Genomic DNA, 18279 nt, shown 5'->3' with positions numbered 1-18279 from the left:
ATTTGTTTCAGTCTATTCTTTGAAACTAAAGTGCTGAAAAAGGTCAAATTGTAGTATATTTAAATTTTGGAGAAATCGTCCAATGAAATAAGGCTGATTGATGCTCTGCTTTCACTCTAAACACTTAAATGTAACTTCTGAAAATCATATAGTATGAATCCCACTACACATCAAGACAGTCACTGTGAAGAAAAGAAGCTTTATGGCACTTAAGAAACACAAATACCGTACAAATTTAGACCAGTCATTTATTCCTCATCTGACATGTTAAGTTACCATAATCATTTTGTTAATTCCCATGCATCACTACTTCAATATTTGTCAGTTTATCCCTTGATATATTAGTCATTTAAATTTAGTACATAAGATTTCAAAACAGTCAGTGTCTTATTTTCACAGGAGGCCTCAAGTCAAAAGACCGAGATGAAGGCCACAGGTCAAAACATTTTAGTTTCATAATAAAGTTGTTCTTAGCAGTACTGTATCGCTGGACGTTTGGTATTTGAAACTTCATCCCTTCTTCATGCAGCTTGCACAAAGGTGAATTTGTGAACCCCCTTTCAAAATCAGCATCAAACAACATGCATCAAACCTTTTCCCATACACCATCCCATATCAGCAGCATTTCTCTCTCTCACCCTATCCCCCCAGCCGGTCATGGCAGCTGGCCGCCCACCCTGAGCCATGGTTCTGCTTGAGGTTTCTGCTTCTTAAAGGAAGTTTTTCCTTGCCTCTGTTGCCCACTGCTTTCTCTTGGTGGGAATTGTTGGGTTTCTGTAAATAATATTACAGAGAACGGTCTAGACCTGCTCTTTTATGGAAAGCACTATGAGATAACTGTTGTTGTGATTTGGCGCTATATAAATAAAATTGAATTGAAATTGATATCAACAAATTCTGACATTCAGTCCTCAGCAGATCTGAGGGGAGCTACAGGGTTGAAGAGCGGACGTTGCTGCCTGAGGTGCAGCTTGCCATAACTCATCTCAAAGTCCTTCTTAGTTCCCACAATAACGTCCAGGCTGCCAGAGGGCACATCATACCCATAGGAGGCCAGCTTCTGGATGCGATAAAGCACGATTTGCGTGGTGAGCTCCAGGACATTTGGAGATTCCTTCACCTGCTCCATGCTTACGCCAACATCCATCAATCCTTGGAACCGCCCAGCCAGGATGGGCAAAGAGTAGTACAAAATGGCCGGGCAGCGGATCACTATTTGCTTGAGTTCGTCCTTGGAGCAGACGAGAGCCCCTTCGATGTAGGACAGGGCCTGCTTCATGGCCTCTGGCTGCAGCTCTGCAATGGAGGCTTTGAGGCTTGAGACCAGGCTGAGGAGCTCCTCTGTGGTGAAGCCCTGCTCCCTCAGGAAGCCCAGACTGTCCCTCCAGGCTTCAGCTGGCCGCAGCAGGATGTGCGGGTTCTGGCTGAGGAGCTTCTGCAGCCAGATGCGCAGGTTGCCCTCATCTCCGCCCAGGTCCAGGTAGGTCTCCCTCAGAGTATGGATGACCTCCTGGTTCTTCTCCACAGGTCGGCTGAAGCTCTGCGGGGCGCTGGCCATCAGCTTGCCGATGATCCTCTTGCTGAGGCGAAGACTCCGGAGGTACAGGATGTTGGCCCGCTGATTGCTATAATGAGTTAATGTAAAGAAAGAAGCCGGGAACTTCTCAATGATGCTCATCAATTCACGCTTGTTGGGGCACACAGACACCCAAAGGTCCCGCTGGGCGGCCACGTCCTCCGGCCGACACAGGACAGCTTCAGGGTGAGTTTCCAGGATGCGGGTGATTACAGATGTGTCTGCACCCATGTCCCTCAACAGGTCAGCAGTTTCAGACACATACGCAGAGCTCTCAGACAGAACCCAGCCTTTGAACTTGCGTACCTTTCGGATGTCCACCGATAGTTCATAGAGGGAGTCCACTGTGTGCTGGTTCTCCGGTCTTTTGTTGGGAGAAGTCACTGTGGCAGCAGAGGAAGGGAGGTGGAGGCTCATCCTCCGGCAGTAGGTACACAGGGAGGCAGCGGTGACACGAAGCATTGTTGACAACTGAAGTAGATTTTCAAAGAGAACCAACAACATGTATAAATACAGTGAACTTGGAAGGTGGCACTCTTGGCATAAGTGTCACTGATTGATCTTAGATATGTATATAGTTAAACAATGCGACCAAATATTTCATTTTTAAAACTGGGTTAAAAATTACATCAGGACTCATTACAGCAGTGTGTTCTTTAGAGGCCAGGGCAGCTCTAACCAACACCTCCAATCTCGCATCATTGATTGGATTCCAGGTTGACTGACTCCTATCATCTTTTGGAGAAGTCATTAGCCTAGAGGTTAACATATTTTTTCCACCCTGCACTGTGAATATTTATATGGTATGTTCAATAAAAACATCAAAACATTGTTTGTGTGGTATTAGCTTAAGCAGACTGTGTTTGTTTGTTTATTGTTGTGATCACATTTTATGACCAATTTGTGCAGAAATCTAGTTAATTCCAAAGGGTTCACATACTTTTTCCTGCAACTGTATATTGTTTTCACTTAACAGTAAGTAGTGTTCAAGCGATATGATTTTTTTTAATGGCCAATGCCGATATTTGTACAATTTGAGTACAATCGCATATAATACATGGTCATCTTAGCCAGTAAGTTTAAATTAATTAATGTAATAGATAATTACAATAATACATTGGCTTATATTGTAGATTTCAGAACATGACTGGTGTTGAGGAAGAGTGGAGTACAGTTTGTCAGAAGTCACATAATTCAACTGCATTATTCTATACAGTATAATATTTAACACTTGCTAGTAATGGTTTTAGATTAGCGCTGCTGTCATTTAGGATGATACAATGGCCTCTCCAGTGCAGTTATTGGCTGATGCCAATTATCGCTAAATGCCAGATCGCCGATTAATGGGCCATCCAATTAGCTATCACTAACTAAGAGTATACAAACTAAGAATATACAATTGCAATCTGAAAATTAACTAGTAACTAAAGCTGTCAGAGTACAATATTTGCCTGTGTAGTGAGGTAGATGTAAGTTGCATAAAAAAGAAATACTCAGCATAAGTATAAGTGCCTCAAATTTGTACTAAAATACAGTACTTGAGTATGTACTTAGTTACATTCCACCAATGCATGCATGTGAATTAAAATGTATGAATAAAGGTTGTCCTCAGTTTTCAGAGGCTGCAACAAACAGACTGATTGCTGGCTTGCACGTGATTTTACATGCTTAGTGGAGAGCGGGGGGGGGGGGTTGATACAGTTTTTACTTGATGTGACTTTAATGACAGTAATGTCTCCAATTCAAATATGTACATATGTTTTAGGATGTGGTGCATCCTTGGTAATAATCAATTTAGATCTAAAATAAACTGTTTTCAAAATATGGCTTTCCAAAAAAGTGTACTCTTGGCTCAACTTACCCCATATGAGGAGCTACATCAGGGTCGGTGACATCAATGGCATTTTATCATGCAAACTCAAATGCCAGTTCCCAACATTTAAATGCATTTAGTAGTGAAACATTGCAGCTATGTCTCCTAGTTTCATATCAATGTATCGCTTTAAAGCCATCCTGTTAATCGTCATGTCCCATGCCACCTGATGACTGGACCATTTTTGTACCTCTCCCACTACCCTGTCCAAATCCACAAGAGTTGAAGCCTGTCTGTCTTCTATTTATAGAAGCATGACATGATGGTTACTGGACTAAAATGCACAATGTCACATGATTTCGCTGATGATTAAAAATGCAATGTAAAATCACAGTAAAATAGCTGTCATCCCTGCCATTGTAACGAAATCGTGTCATCTAGCAGTTTAAGGGTAATGACATGCTAACAGTATAGCCTTATATTGTAACTTCCTAAAGCACAGACACATGTGTAAGATTTTTTCAAACCTCTCTGTAATTGTTCAGAAGCAAGAATCAGGACATAAAAAAAATCACTTTGAACTCAAAAAACAGCTCTCCCTGTCTGGTTACATGACATGTTATGTAGGCTATGTTTTGTAAAGCAAAGGCTACTTAAGAATCAGACCACTGTGCGCAGCTACATACAACCCAAGACACAGCACAAACCATGCTTTATAAAACATTAGTTAATTAAACAGATTATTTTACCAGTTTCAGAGCCTTGCAGTTGGAGGACACGTCTCCTCTTATCACCGCTCTGCTTCTTTCATAACATGGGAGGTGTTAGCTGGGCGGTGTCAAGGATGCATGTGACCACCTGCTGTCACTGGAAGGCGGTGTTTGATATCCAGTCCCGCCCACCGGACCATTTACCTCCGATTTCGTGAATTTTAAAGGTAAATGTCTGAAGTTACTCGCGACATATGTGTTTCTGTCCGTTTCCATCCTCTTTCTGCTGTGTGTTGAAGCTAAACTTGTAAGCTAACACAAGATAGCATGTAAGGATTTTCAATTTGACTAACTTACTTATAGAATACTTATTGTAAAATGCTGGTTTACATTGGTAACACTGAGGCTAAGATGACATGAATGATAACCTTACAATAATTAGCTGGCCAGCTATAACTAAGTAATATATAAGTTAGTAACATATAAACACACTGCAGCTAAGAGAACAACTAATAAAGAGTTAGCTTGACTTGTGTTAGCTTAACGTTAGGTCTAGCATAATGTTTTGTTTGGGGTCCAGGATAGTGTTACCCTGGGCCCTCTTCAACCTCTTCAACAAAACTAATGCTAACTAAGACAACAGTCATGCAATACATCCTTCCTTCATATTCAGTTTTTGCTAGAACTGTTGTAGAGAGGTGTTGACGGTCATTTTGGGGGCTGTGGTTCTTGGTGCTGTTGAATTGTATTGGACTGACAGTTGTTTCTATTATTTTGTCCACTACATTTACAGGATATCAATAAGGCTAGGGTAAATAAAAGAAACAGCAACTTTGTATGCTGCAATACAGCTCAACAGCACCACAGCCTCCATAAAGTTGAATCAACACCTCTCTACAACAGTATAACCTTCACGCAGGAGTTATTGCAGGACTTTTGCATTAGACTGCATTAGTTGTTACTAGATGTACCTAATTAACAGGCAACTTATAGCCCATGTAATATATTGAACATAAAATATTTTTTTATTTTCTGTATTTTGTTACCTTCACCAAATGTGCAAGCTCAGTTTGTGCAAAAGGAAAGGGTTACCACTTCAGTACTTTTCTGCATATTGGTTGATCATACAACAGTCTGTGGAACCTCAAACATCGATCAAAGAAAGCCAACACAAGGGTTATAGTCAAAACAATAACAATGAAGTAATCCAGCTGTCTAAATTAATGGTTTTCTTTTGGGAGCACACAGATAACTCTGGAAAAAGAAGATGTTGAGGACATTGCTACAAATTCACTCCTGGCTTCTGCACTCAAATGTTAGGTTGCATGCGTTGTGATGGGTAAGTAACATATAGTCCTTTTTATCTGTATTTTTAGTTTATGCATATTTAAATATACTGTATCAGTAAAGCATTTGAAGTAGTGATGGGCCCTTTATCAAACCAAATATACAACAAAGACCCTCAGGATATAACCATTCACTTGTAAATGAGAAGTCAGTTGTGTAAGGTTATATACTTATTATAATATAAGAAATATTTTTGTGACAGTGTCTATAACAAAACAGATGCAAACTAAATGGCATGCTAGTCTATAAATCTGTTGCCTTAATCAGCATGGACAACTAATGTCCAATCAGGCAGGAATGGTGAGGTAAAATAATTAATTGTTACTCAAATGTAAGTCGCTTGGATAAAAGCGTCTGCCAAATGAGTAAATGTAAATGTAAATATTTACTGTAAAGAATCCTTTCAACCCCAACGGGAGAGGAAGACTGGACTCACTTAACTGTACTGCAACACTTTGACCAGGAGAGGTCACTGTGCACCCAGGGTTGCCTGCCAATGGATGCCTGCTTCATTCCATGAACTGCACATTTCCTGTTTAAAGATTTAACTTACTGACTCAGTCTGGGGAGAAGCACTGGTTTGTACATGACAAATAACTGCTTTATTCTGGATGCTGGGTCATTATTTATATTAAATGAAATTATGAAAATGTCCTTTGAGGATGTCACCTTCTTCATCAACTTCTTCATTCTTTTTGTTTTCAGTCTGATTTCAGACCAGTTACATTGAGTTTAAACATACAGGGATTTTACTGTATTACTCTATTTCTTCATTTTGAATTGTGTTAAACAGCAGAGGGTGTGGCTATTTATAGCCCTCCTCATGTGTTGCCTTTCTTTGCTGATAGACACAGTTGTCCCTTGCCACCAGCAACCAAAAGTGCCTTCATTATATTGGAAACACCTGCTGTCCTCATGTTGTGCGCAGGCATGTTTTAGTGGCGCTTAGTCCACCCTGGGTGACACAGGCACGGGGCATTCTCATAGCCATTAGGATTTGATTTTTGGTCCTTCCTTTAAGGCCATTATTAGCCTTTCTTCACTTACTCAGGGGGCTAGAAGATTCATAATACTGAAATTTAACCCCCTGGAGATAATGTGTTGTCTGCCACACACGTACAGCAGAAAAACGTCATCTTTATCCTACAGAGGCGCATGCAATTGGGATTTTCAGACGCAACAGAGCACCTGTCTCTCCCTGTCAGTTATCTCATCTTCTAAAAACTGTGTTAGTCCTTTTCCACTGATAACTCAAGGAAATGGAAACATGGAAACATAAATTCTTGACATCATCATTTAAATGTTGCAGCATGGGAGCAATTGCACTTTAATCCACTCAGCGCTGAAAGTAGAAAGCCTCCCATAGCAAGAATGTTTTAATTACATTCCAAAGTAGAGACAAGGCCGGGGCAGTAAAGCTCATCTAACGAATTGTTGTTCTTATTAGAGGTCTCTTGTGGTGCTTAGTGTTGCTTGTCTTTTTAGAAATAACAGTTGGTATGCAAATATTAATATTTAAAATACACCAACTGCTATAATAATAATAATGAGATAGATAGATAGAAGTTCAAGTTAACTTTAAAACAGCACAGTTATTAGTTTATTACTGCTACAGGTCATAAGATAAGACAGCTTCCCGTCATTAAAATCCTCACAGCCTCTTACTTACTTAAGAGATTGCAGTGTGCTTTGTTAATGGAAGTTCTTAAACACCACCCGCTTTGTGGCTTTTAAAACTATCATGATGGAATAGCGAGTTCCCCATATTGCTGATGCTGTGAAATATCCATAGACTGGATGAGCTGTGGTACATTCTTCCCTATTTATCCTCCATATTTCTGCTTCCACATATCTGTCTCTTGTCAGTGCCAGAGACTCAATAGGCTTTTAAAAGTATGGATGTTATTTGTTCTGGAGGACACTTTGTGTTGCTTTGTGGGACTGGAAAGCACAAGTATGTGTGTGCATCTGTTGTGTATCTGAAATAGTCTCTCATCTTGTCCTTACAAAGGAATGAGGAGCTCTGCCGGGTCAGGGTAGAGAGCAGGGGGGTCTATTGGGGATAAGTGGGGGGGGCTGACAAGACTTGATGAGGAGAAAATAGACTATTCCATCTGTCTCAAAATCTGCCCTGCTGCTGACCTACACTCAGGAGATTTTGTTCAGCCAACAGTCACATGGTAAAGGCGAGTCCTTAAAAACTCGCAAGCTGCACGCCCGAGACTCTGGTCATCACTTGTTTGCAAGACACCAGCTGGTCTTGGTGTTTCTCTTCCCTAGAAAGCCTCTGAGGTACCACCATGTCAGACACTGAGGAAATTGTGGAGGAGTACGAGCAGGAGGAAGAAGAAGAAGTTGAAGAAGAGGAAGAGGAGCAGAGTGATAACGAAGCAGAGAAGAAAGAAGAGCATGCAGAAGAGAATGAGCATGAGGGGGAGTTCAAGAAGCGTCCTAAGACAACTTATGTGCCAAATATTGCTCCTCCAAAGCTCCCCGATGGTGAGAAGGTGGATTTTGATGACCTGCACCGTAAAAGACTAGAAAAGGATTTCAACGACCTCCAGACCTTGATCGAGTCACATTTCTCCACTCGCCAGAAAGAGGAGGAAGAGCTGGTTGCACTGCGGAACCGCATTGAACGCCGTCGAGCTGACAGAGCGGAACAACAGAGAGTCCGCACCGAGCAGGATCGTGAACGCCAAGCCCGTCTGGCTGAGGAGAGGGCGAGGCGTGAGGAAGAGGCCGCTAAACTGCGTGCTGAGGAAGAGGCAAAGAAGAAGAAGATATTCACCAACAAGTCCTTTGGCGGCTACCTGCAGAAGGTGGACCAGAAGAAGGGGAAGAAGCTGACAGCAAGAGAGGAGAAGAAGAAGGCCCTGATGGAACGCCGGAAGCCGCTCAACATCGACCACCTGAACCAGGAGAAGCTGGCAGAGAAGGTGCAGGACCTCTGGCAGTGGCTTCACCAGTTGCACGCCGAGAAGTTTGAGCTGGCTGAAAAGCTCAAGAGGCAGAAGTACGACATCTACGTGCTTCGGAACCGAGTCAGCGACCACCAGAGGGGCTCCAAAGCATCTAAGACCTCCCGCGGGGCCAAGGGCAAGTCTGGCTCATGGAAGTAAGGGCCACTTGCATCTGGACAGCCAAGTTGTTTCTTGACTATTTGGCTCATACTTCCATCTTGTATCATAAAAGCTATCCCAGGGATTGTGTGTGGATTTGAGTAGGAACGTATTTGGGGGGCACTGGGACTGACGTAAATAAAGTTAATCAAGCCATAACATCCTGAATGATGTATAAATATCTGTTCTAACTTTGTGATGCTGGTGTTCACTAGTTCATCTGTTCACAAGCTTTGGTTGAAGCCTTCATTAAACCTGATTGAATGTGTGGTGGTGTTCATTTTACTACTACACTAGAGTATGTTTTGTGGTTGTTTTATCTTTGCATACCAACAGTATTTTCACCTGTACAGTTGTTAAGGGTTTGTTTTACTTGCCCACAACCTTTTTTCCCCCTAAGATATTCAGAAATTTGTGATCAAGGGTTTAAAAGTCTTCGAATAAGGTGACAACATTTCATTTGTTTCCAGTAAATCGATCTTTTAGAGTCAAGTGACATTATTTTCATAATTGTGAAATGATCTTAAATACTCTTAAAACTAAATCTTTTATTTTTTTTTTAAAAAGGGACTCCCAAAGCAGAACGGTTAACTTTTGGGGTGGGTGGAGTCGTGTTAAGATCTAACAGGTGTTACACAGCTGACTTTTTTAGGAGCTATTTTAGTCTCAGAGGTTCAGGACTAGCAATGTAGGCCTGCAGTGTTTTTAGCAAAAAGACCCAACTGTTGACTGAGAGGTTAAGCCCACGACCCTAAGCGTCTGCAGAGTGGAAGAAGCTTTATGGAGGGGTGTTAGATGTCTTAAAGGTATTTGACTGCAATCAACAAGAGCCAGTTCTTTAAAAATCTTAATGTACAGATTTAAAAATAAATAAATAGATAAATTCTCATCCATTTGCAATAAAGGATTAAGACAAATCTTGCTGATTTTGACAGATGTTGACCAGAGTCACATATAAACTAAATTAGAAAGTCTGAAAGGCTATTTATACACTTGTCTGCAGAAACAGATTTACCACTGGTAGGCAAGATAATGTTTCTATTCACTCTGTAACAAATGATAGGTCACAAGAAATGCCAGTAAACACAACTTTCAAGGATTTTGTTTATCTAATAAACATTAAAATCAGAACTTTATTTTGATTTAAATGTGTGTTCACATCCTCAGCAGTTCTATCACAACTTTGTTTTCTACATTTGAGTTTATAAAACAGCAATTAAACTTATTATATATTGATATATAAATTATAAACCCAAATTTAATGAATGCAAAAATGTCATAGAAATATTTTTAAAAAACAGTTTATATTTGGATTTAATCCCATTTGATAAATGAAAAGTTTAAAACCACACTACAGTGATCTGAATTGCTACACATATATCATTTACATCAGCCTCCAATCGGTTTTTGTCCATTGTAGGAATATATCATCCTACTTTAGGTCAAATGAATGTCAAAGTGTACAGTATTGAAATATTATTTCCACTAGATGGCGTTAGATCACCAGTTTGTAGCAAACAGCTTTTAATACACACAGTTCTGGAAATAAACTAATATAATATAAACTAAATGTTATATGCATGCAATATGACATTTTAAATTAATTAAACAATTAACTCAGGAAGACAAGTTCTAAACACTAGTTATGTGGTTATATTTAATTAGAAAATAACTGGAAAGTCTTTATATCCTGAAATTACTCTTTTTCCAAAAATCCAAATTTTAGCCAAAATAGAGTGAGTACAGACTTCGTGTCCTTGTCGATGCATGCCAATTATCCCGTTAAATGTGTTCAGACAGACTACTTCAGTGCACAGCAGGGAAAACACCCTCTTTACAAACTGTGAACTGCAATGAAACATATATCAGACCAAGGTACAGGGACATTTCTCTCCCCTGCGGCTTTTGATTGTCACTCAGGTTTGGACTGTCGATGCCTTACCGCTGTTTTTCTCTCATGGGTTTGACAAGCCATTAAAGCCTTCCAGACACAGCTGTATGCCACCAGGTTACCAAGGAGACTGGGAGAGGTCGTCTATACGACCAGGTTCTTATACCCCAGTCCTGCCTCAACACGCCCACTCGCACATACATCCCGTCACTTCAGTTTAAAGGTGTCGGGCTCTGTACTGATGATGTTGTGATGATGTGAAAAATACCTGACTTGACGCACATACCGGTGCATCATTCGACGACCAATGTTGCACCAGGGAACAAGATGTTCTCAAAACTATGCAGCCGAAGTTCATTTTATAACAAGCGGTTACTAGGTGGTGATTCACTTTATTCATACCTGTTATTTCTCTGTTGTGATGGATCCCTGGTCTGATAGAGAGCGTGTACTTTATGGTGAGGCACATGGAATTAAAACATGTCCACATTTATCAAATGGGGTGTGTGCGTGTGTGTGTGTTTGCGTGTGTGTACATCACCAACAGCAGCTGCAGGCTCATCAGGGGGGCGTTGTCTGCTCATTAGTACCCAGCAGAGACTAGAGGATTATGGAAGCACTGAATGACTGACAGTTCCTGTGTCACAATTTCAATTCTGACCAGGAACTTTTTATCTGGTTCACTTCTTATATTTGGTCATGATGTGATACTATTGGCAATTCGAGCAGACAACACTGTTGTTTTCCCATTTAGCCATAAGTCTTTTGAGGATTGAAACACACAGCATATATGTTGTATATTTACATGACTTTGGCTGCAGTATACTCTGTAGTATATACAGTTTATGAGTATTACTGTTACCTCCATGTGGCAATAGTGCGCACACACTCTTTGCTGCAGACAAATGGAAAAATAGCAAAATAGTGTTTCCGCATTTATTTATTTTACAATTTCTGTAACATCCCATACTGTGATTTTAGAAATTTGTACATTTTTATGTCAGAAATCATGACTGCATGCTCCAATAATCAAATTATAATTTTGAAAGGGGGTTGCTTATAATGACAATGCCACTGAGAATTGTCACCCAAGCCTCTTGGAGTTCATTCTTTCGGTTTTATGGCCCCCAAATTCCACAGAACCAAATGCATTTGCAGCATAGGACTAAATTAATTATTAAAAACAAACACTGCTGTACTTTACCTACCAGCATCAATCAACAGACAGATAATTTTTAGCAAATAGCTAATGGTGAAAATCTAGCAGCCAAAGAGCCAGATATTTCTCTCAGCAGTTGGTGCAAAATAGAGCTTAAAGTAGAAATCAAATTGGATTTACATTCTTCAGGAGGCCAAAAAAAGAACAATACAAATTCAATTCGATTCAATTCAATTTTATTTATATAGCGCCAAATCACAACAACAGTTATCTCACAGCGCTTTTCATAAAAGAGCAGGTCTAGACCGTACTCTATGATGCTATTTACAGAAGCCCAACAGTTCCCACCAAGAGCAAGCACTATAGGCGACAGAGGCAAGGAAAAACTTCCTTTTAAGAGGTAGAAACCTCGAGCAGAACCATGGCTCAGGGTGGGTGGCCATCTGCCTCGACCGGTTGGGGGTGAAGGGGAGGGAGAGAGAGAGAGAGGGCAAGAGAGAGACAGGGAGAGGGCAAGAGAGGAACAGAAAGGGAGAGAGAGGGGAGGGAGGCAGCCTACACAATATACACACAGAGGTACAGACAGTAAAGGTGATGTTGCTATAGACTGAATGAAAAATGGCACAGATATTTATAGTAGTGTTAATGATAACAGTCGTAATGTTAATGATTATAATAACAATAGGACCAGTAACAATAGTTGTTGCAGCAGAGGGTGTCGAGCAGGAACACGGGGGCAGCAGGTGACCCGCAACCACAGATCCAGACTCCACAGCTCCAGAGCCAGAAACACCTGCAGGAAGTGATAGGAGGAGAGAGGAGAGGGACGAGAAAGCACAAGACTACCGGAAAGGGGAGAAGTTGAGTTAGTAACATGCAATAATGGGATGAGTAGCAAATAAATGCTACTTTATAAGAAACTTTATAAAGGGATATTATGTTTGAGTCTGTGTTTTTCAGGCTGTTTTTCTGCTCCCAAGTGGCCAAAACACCCAATGTATATGGCTTTCATATTGTTTATAATAATTCCTTCAACAATTCCCAATAAAAAAAAGTGTGTTTTATGAATTGTTAGGCTTAAAAAGGTTTGATACGTTTGTTCGGATAACCTGCCAAAGTTCATGGACAGCAAGTTAATAGCCCTAGTTTATTCTACTATTCAGTCTACTGTTCAACAAGTGGCTAAAGCATGGAAATATGATATCTCGCTGCTTTTGCTTTTCATGTTCTCAATCTAAAAGTGGATTCTTTTTATTCCAGAAGAAATAACCGAGGAAGGAACACTCCTTTAAGGTTTCTTTTAGCTCTTTTTTAATCTGTGGTTTAATTAGTTGATCCTCACCCAATGGAGACATAATTACAAAAACAGTTCATGTAAATATATGAATACATAGCAGGCTTTTCCCAGATAATAAACAACAGCTGGTCCAGCCGACTGCCTGCATGTAAATGTAGCCATTGAGGAACAAAACAATACAATAAAAATGTGATGGCCTTCTTGATTCTGTCATAATGTCTAAATTCCCCACATGTCTGCGTGCCTTAGTGTGTATTTAACGCCACAGTATCCAGTATAATGACTGTCATGAGCCTGTGTGATGTAGTCGCTCAAGGTTCCTATTAATTATTTACGATTTTCTTTAATGAGAATTAAATTAGATTATGCCTGTTGGTAAGCACATTTTCAGACTCATTCCATCTGCTTCATGAAACAGCAATCTCCTGTGTGCTTCAGTGTGTTCCATTTTTATCAGGCTTTAAACATTTCTGATTTGTTTTAGTGCAAAGAACCTTTTACATTGAATGACAGCAAAGACAATTATCTGCTTTATGATATGATGAAATTGGTAAAAAAAAACAAAACAAAGTAACAACAATAGCTTGTCAAATTATCCCAGCTTTTATGTCTTAAACTCAGACAGGCAGTGGGTAGTTATTTTGAAATAGCTATGTCAATCTTGTCGGTCCACAAAGACAGTAGAGTGTAAACAGATAAGTCTGTTTTTCTGGGACCTAAACTACAAATTAAGACATAAAAGTCCTCCAGTGAAGAGAGGTATTATTTGACTATGATTCTGAGGTAATTTGTATTTAATGCTACTTTACACTTAATATCATACTCTTTCACCACTATATTTACCTGACAGCTGTTGTTGTTACTGTAAGTACGTAGCAGATTATTATTTTACATAAAAGATATATTATGAGATTATAAAATACAGCCCATTTTTAAAGCTGGGTTGGACAACATTAGAGAAACTAGATTTTGAAAGTTTCCAACCAAAGAAATCCCAAGCTTTCCCTTCAGGTCTCCAATGCGCTCCCATCCTGACCAAATGATATGGCTGGCTGTGCAATACCTGAATTTTAACAAAAAAAAAATTCAGAGCATTTGATTTATTGATTGCTGTCAGGATGTAAAGAGAAAATCAATACAAATGCTTCTGAAATAAATTGCCCCCGACTTTAAACTTGAAATTAGGGAGCAACTAATGAATATTTTCATTTCAGTGTAGTCTCTAGATTATTCTGTGAATGGATTGTTTAGTCTATAAAATGTCAGCAAACATTCACATTCAAGGTGACAAATGTTAGTGCAAAACCCAAAAAGATTTAGTATACAATGAAATGAAACAGCAAAACTCTCATTAGTAAGCTAAAATCAGAGAATATTTCAAATTTCTGATTAAACTATGGATTACTTTCAGGATCATCTGCGTCAGCCCTGAATTAAAATTACCCAATAGTATATACAGTAGCTAGTTAATTAGCTCCTTCCATCAGCTACATTGTCGAAATGCTGCTTACATGTTAATGGAACAATAATAACAACAATAAAGCCAAGGGAAGTTTAGTATTGTAAGTATACTAAAGTATTTTTATAGTTTGGTGTTTCTCTTTAGGGTGTGAATTCTACCACTGGCTAGACTTAAATTGGCACATTAATCACTCAAGTAGTCAAGTAGTTAATGTAGTGCATGTTATGTTATTAATGTTGTAGAGAATTGGGTACTCAAGTGATAATCATGATTTAACCCAAGAGGTGATTTTCTTTCTGCGCAGCACATCATTAAATAAGGAGTGAGTTCACAGGTTAAGTAAGAATATAAAAACAATAAAACTTAAGGCTGTTTTTTTTTTTTTTTACCTTTCTGGTAGATGGTTTCTTTATGGCAAGCAGACTTCGATTTGTTGTCCTATTATAAACACACACAGAATGCCAGAGGGGAAACCAGCTTAGAGGAATGCTTGGACTCCAGCTCTCTGGATGACTTTAGCTTGTGGATAAATTAGCCTGCCCTGGAGACAGTGCCGTTTGGGCTTATCTCCAACCTCCTCCAAATTGAGGTGGGATTTGGTAGCGTCCAGAGGTATAAAAAAGATTTAGCCTATCCGACAGGGCATTAATCTCCGCACCTTCTCAGCATCCTGCAAGTTTTCAAGCCCCGATCCCTCTGGCCGTATAAAGATTTGATGTCACGATGCATCCTATCAGCACCTCATTGCAGCCCTTTGAGAGTTACTTCATGAGTACATAGCCTTAGTGTCTGTCTATGCTTGAATGTCTATTATACAGTCTAGATGAGAATTGTAACAGAAGATCTTTATCTACTGTGATACTTAACCAGACCCTCTTAAGTGGAGGCTCAGCTATCAAGTGCCTTAATGTGAAGATGCTGTCTGTGCTGTGATCTGCTGCTGCTGCTTAATTAGAAATATTCACCAAAACTTCACTTTATTGTCCTCAAGAGAAACTCGTCTTGCAGCAGTTATAAAAAATTTAACAGAACACCACATGTTGTTTATAAATAATAACATATATTGACACATAAACCTGAAAAACAGCAACTATAATAAGTCATCGCAGACCAAAAAAAATCAAAATGAACAAGCTGTATTTAAATTTGTAATGTAATGGCTCCAGGGTTTTAGTCTATGCAGCTAAGGCCTTCAACTGTAGGATAAAAACTCTTCCTTTGGTGGGTGTTTTTGACTGACCATAATACACTTAGTTTTGCACCTGGAGCTTAAAGATGACATGCAGGTTTCATTGTTCACACACAATTTACTCTCCTGCTGTCCAGTGTTTTGCTAGACTGCGTTGTAATGCAGATCTACTGGACTGTAGGCTGCTGTAGAATACACAGGGCCTGAGTCATTTCCACTGTGTGTGCCGTTCTTGTTTCGTCATATATCGTGGGGAAACACTATAAATATAAACCCATGCAGTTACCTAACACCTTCCTGGCGGCGGTGCCCACAAACACATTGTAAGGACGCAGGACAAAACTATGACTCACCACTTGAGTGTAGGAGCTCAGGCTGTTCATTCATGGAACAGCAACTCAAATACAATACTGACATCACGCATCTGCCTGCCGCTGTTAGCACAAGCGTCCGACATTGACAGGGCAATGCTGTGGAGTTCATGATGTGACATATTCACAAGAGCTCTGGGGCTGATTTTGTGTTAAAATCAACACTATGCCACAATTTATATGGAGCTGTCAAATAGTCTTGAACATAGTGTGTCAACATCAGACCAGTGAATGGACAAGCAACTCTTGTCAAGAAAAAAACTAAAACTAAATGGTAGGTTTGACTGAGCACTTTTTCCAGTGCAGACATGTTTGTGACGGTTTAATTTGACAAAGGCACATTGGGCTTTCTCAAGATTTGTTTGCACTTTAAAACATCAGAAAGAAGTTAGTAGTGTCGGGACATGACAGCTAATAAATGTGTGCAAGATGTGGTTTTAAAGTAAAACTGAATGTTTGAAAATGTTTGAATTAACTCAACTTAAGTCTCCTGAGTTAACTGTTCAGTTGATGAGATCATTTGACTCGAGCCTGGGACTTTGGAGTGTTTTGATAGATTGGACTTGTGTAAATATAATGTTTATTTCCAACTCCAGTGATTATTCAGTGTGTTCATCTCTCATCCCTTAAGTTTTGCTAGCAGCATGGCTCTATTGATAACAAATGTCTGTTGGTTGATTGGTTGGTTGTCGCCACTTTGGCCAAAGTAAAATGTCTTGAAAACTACTGGATGCTTTGCAGTGAAATGTGGTGTTATTATGTTTCCCACAAGAGCTGCAATGATTAATTGATTGATCGATAACTATTAAATTAATTGCCAACTACTTTGATAAGAGAATGACAGTAAACTGAATATCTTTGGGTTGTGGACAAAAGAAGACATTTGAGGACATCATATTGAGCTTTGGGAAATACTGATAGACATTTTATAGGCCAAACAACTAATCAATTAATCAAGAAAATAATCAATGGATTAATCAGCAATGAAAATAATCGTTAGTTGCAGCCCTAATTCCCACAGGATGGATCAGAATTCATTGCATTGCGTTTAGCTTTACAGTGAAAAATGAAGCCTCACAGAGAGACAAACTTGGTGTAATAATGTCTGTTTTCAATATTATGATTCTAGATTGTGGGGCATTGTGAGTGAGGGAATGTGTCTGCAGTGTTTTATTTCTGTGTTTGTTTGTCTGTATGCACTAATTGTTTATGCCGGTGTAGTCAGTGGAAGAGATCTGACATCTGTATCCATGTGTTCTGCTGGCTAATGTTACCCTGTATGTCCCGGCCCACCTGTTTCATTTGGACATTCCGGTTATAAATCGCCGCACTGTTGGATGAGCCTTACCTGTGACGGAATGAGCGTGAGCTGATAAACGGCTGCATTTAGATTCAAGCTCACATCCTCCGCCGTGTCCCCTCCGTCTCTCGGGTGATTCATGCCGACTCCTCCACCTCTGTGCACCATGTAAATCAGCAGAGCAGCTGGAGTGGCCTTCTATTCCCAACCTGTTATTACCACGTCTTCCCACTACTGTGGCGGCACTGATAATAGTACCGCTGCTCACACCTGTTGGAGCCACAGTGAAGCCTCGTGTATCCCATGGCAGTGGCGCTCACAGTGTCTTAATTACCATTCTCAGACTAATTTTGAAACGGGGGTTAATACAAGTTGGAGTCAAAAGCAGTCAGAAGCAGACGGGGATGATCTCACAGGAGAGAAAGTCTTTAAGATAAAGCTTTACGCTTTATCTGTGGCAGTGTGAGAATGCTCACTGGGATTCATTTTCTTATAAAAGAGTGACATCTCTGTGTTATGACAGAAATGCTGTCTTGTGTATTTGAACATAGCTTTTGGTGTCGTACAGGTGATTTGTCCAACAAATATTGTGTATTGTAACAAATATTGCAAAATCTCAAAACTAGCTTATCTGGGTCTTGGATTTTAAAGGTCAGATTAGCCAAAAACATGTGTTCCCTCCTCAAGAGTGAAGTAATAGTAAAGTCTCTGGGGTATATTTCATTATTTGACCCTCCCAACTGTGGTAGCAGTAGCAGCAAAGTATAGAAAGCTGAATATTGGCTGACACACTGTCCATGGAGAATATAATGGCAGTGGTAGCACATAAAATATTTTTGGGAGTAATTGAATTCAAAATGGCCATGAGTAATCACTCAACCATCACCCAAGCTAAGGAGAACCAACACTAGCTAATGTTATCTTTGTGCCATTCCCAGACATCTCCTGTCCTCTCTTGGATACTTTCCCTATGGAGACAATTTTAGATAGGAAACTCTCCATCTGTACAAAAAAATGTATTAGAAAATATCTGTTTCTTTGA

The 18279-nt window shown here is 39.8% G+C and overlaps 2 protein-coding genes across 9 annotated transcripts in view; one reads left to right on the top strand and one right to left on the bottom strand.

The window, feature by feature from the left end:
- Positions 1 to 223: 223 nt before the first annotated feature.
- Positions 224 to 4251, bottom strand: LOC123984945 (transcription termination factor 2, mitochondrial-like). 2 transcript variants are annotated; one of them, XM_046072220.1, is made up of 2 exons: positions 4139 to 4251; positions 224 to 2047 (listed from the first exon to the last, which is right to left on the bottom strand). In XM_046072220.1, the coding sequence occupies exon 2, from the start codon at positions 2036 to 2038 to the stop codon at positions 905 to 907; it is 1134 nt and encodes a 377-aa protein (XP_045928176.1). In that variant the 5' UTR covers positions 2039 to 2047; positions 4139 to 4251; the 3' UTR covers positions 224 to 904. The 2 variants fall into 2 exon arrangements, with proteins under 2 accessions (XP_045928176.1, XP_045928177.1); XM_046072221.1 differs by lacking the exon at positions 4139 to 4251 and adding an exon at positions 3438 to 3570.
- The window catches only part of tnnt2c (troponin T2c, cardiac), a 116484-nt gene continuing 102300 nt past the window's right edge, over positions 4096 to 18279 (top strand). For 2 of the 7 annotated variants that reach the window (XR_006828557.1, XR_006828556.1), the window contains exons 1-2: positions 4096 to 4326; positions 5348 to 5438. Coding sequence is in view for 2 of the 7 variants with exons in the window: in XM_046072223.1 (XP_045928179.1) it covers positions 7747 to 8568 (822 nt within the window). In the remaining 5 variants the exon portion in view is untranslated. The other 5 variants (XR_006828558.1, XM_046072223.1, XR_006828560.1 and 2 more) reach the window with 5 other exon arrangements.

Source organism: Micropterus dolomieu, linkage group LG16, assembly GCF_021292245.1.
Source record: "Micropterus dolomieu isolate WLL.071019.BEF.003 ecotype Adirondacks linkage group LG16, ASM2129224v1, whole genome shotgun sequence".
NCBI classification, from domain to species: domain Eukaryota; kingdom Metazoa; phylum Chordata; class Actinopteri; order Centrarchiformes; family Centrarchidae; genus Micropterus; species Micropterus dolomieu.
The sequence above is the reverse complement of the archived record's forward strand: the minus strand, read 5'-3'. Positions and strand labels throughout refer to the sequence as shown.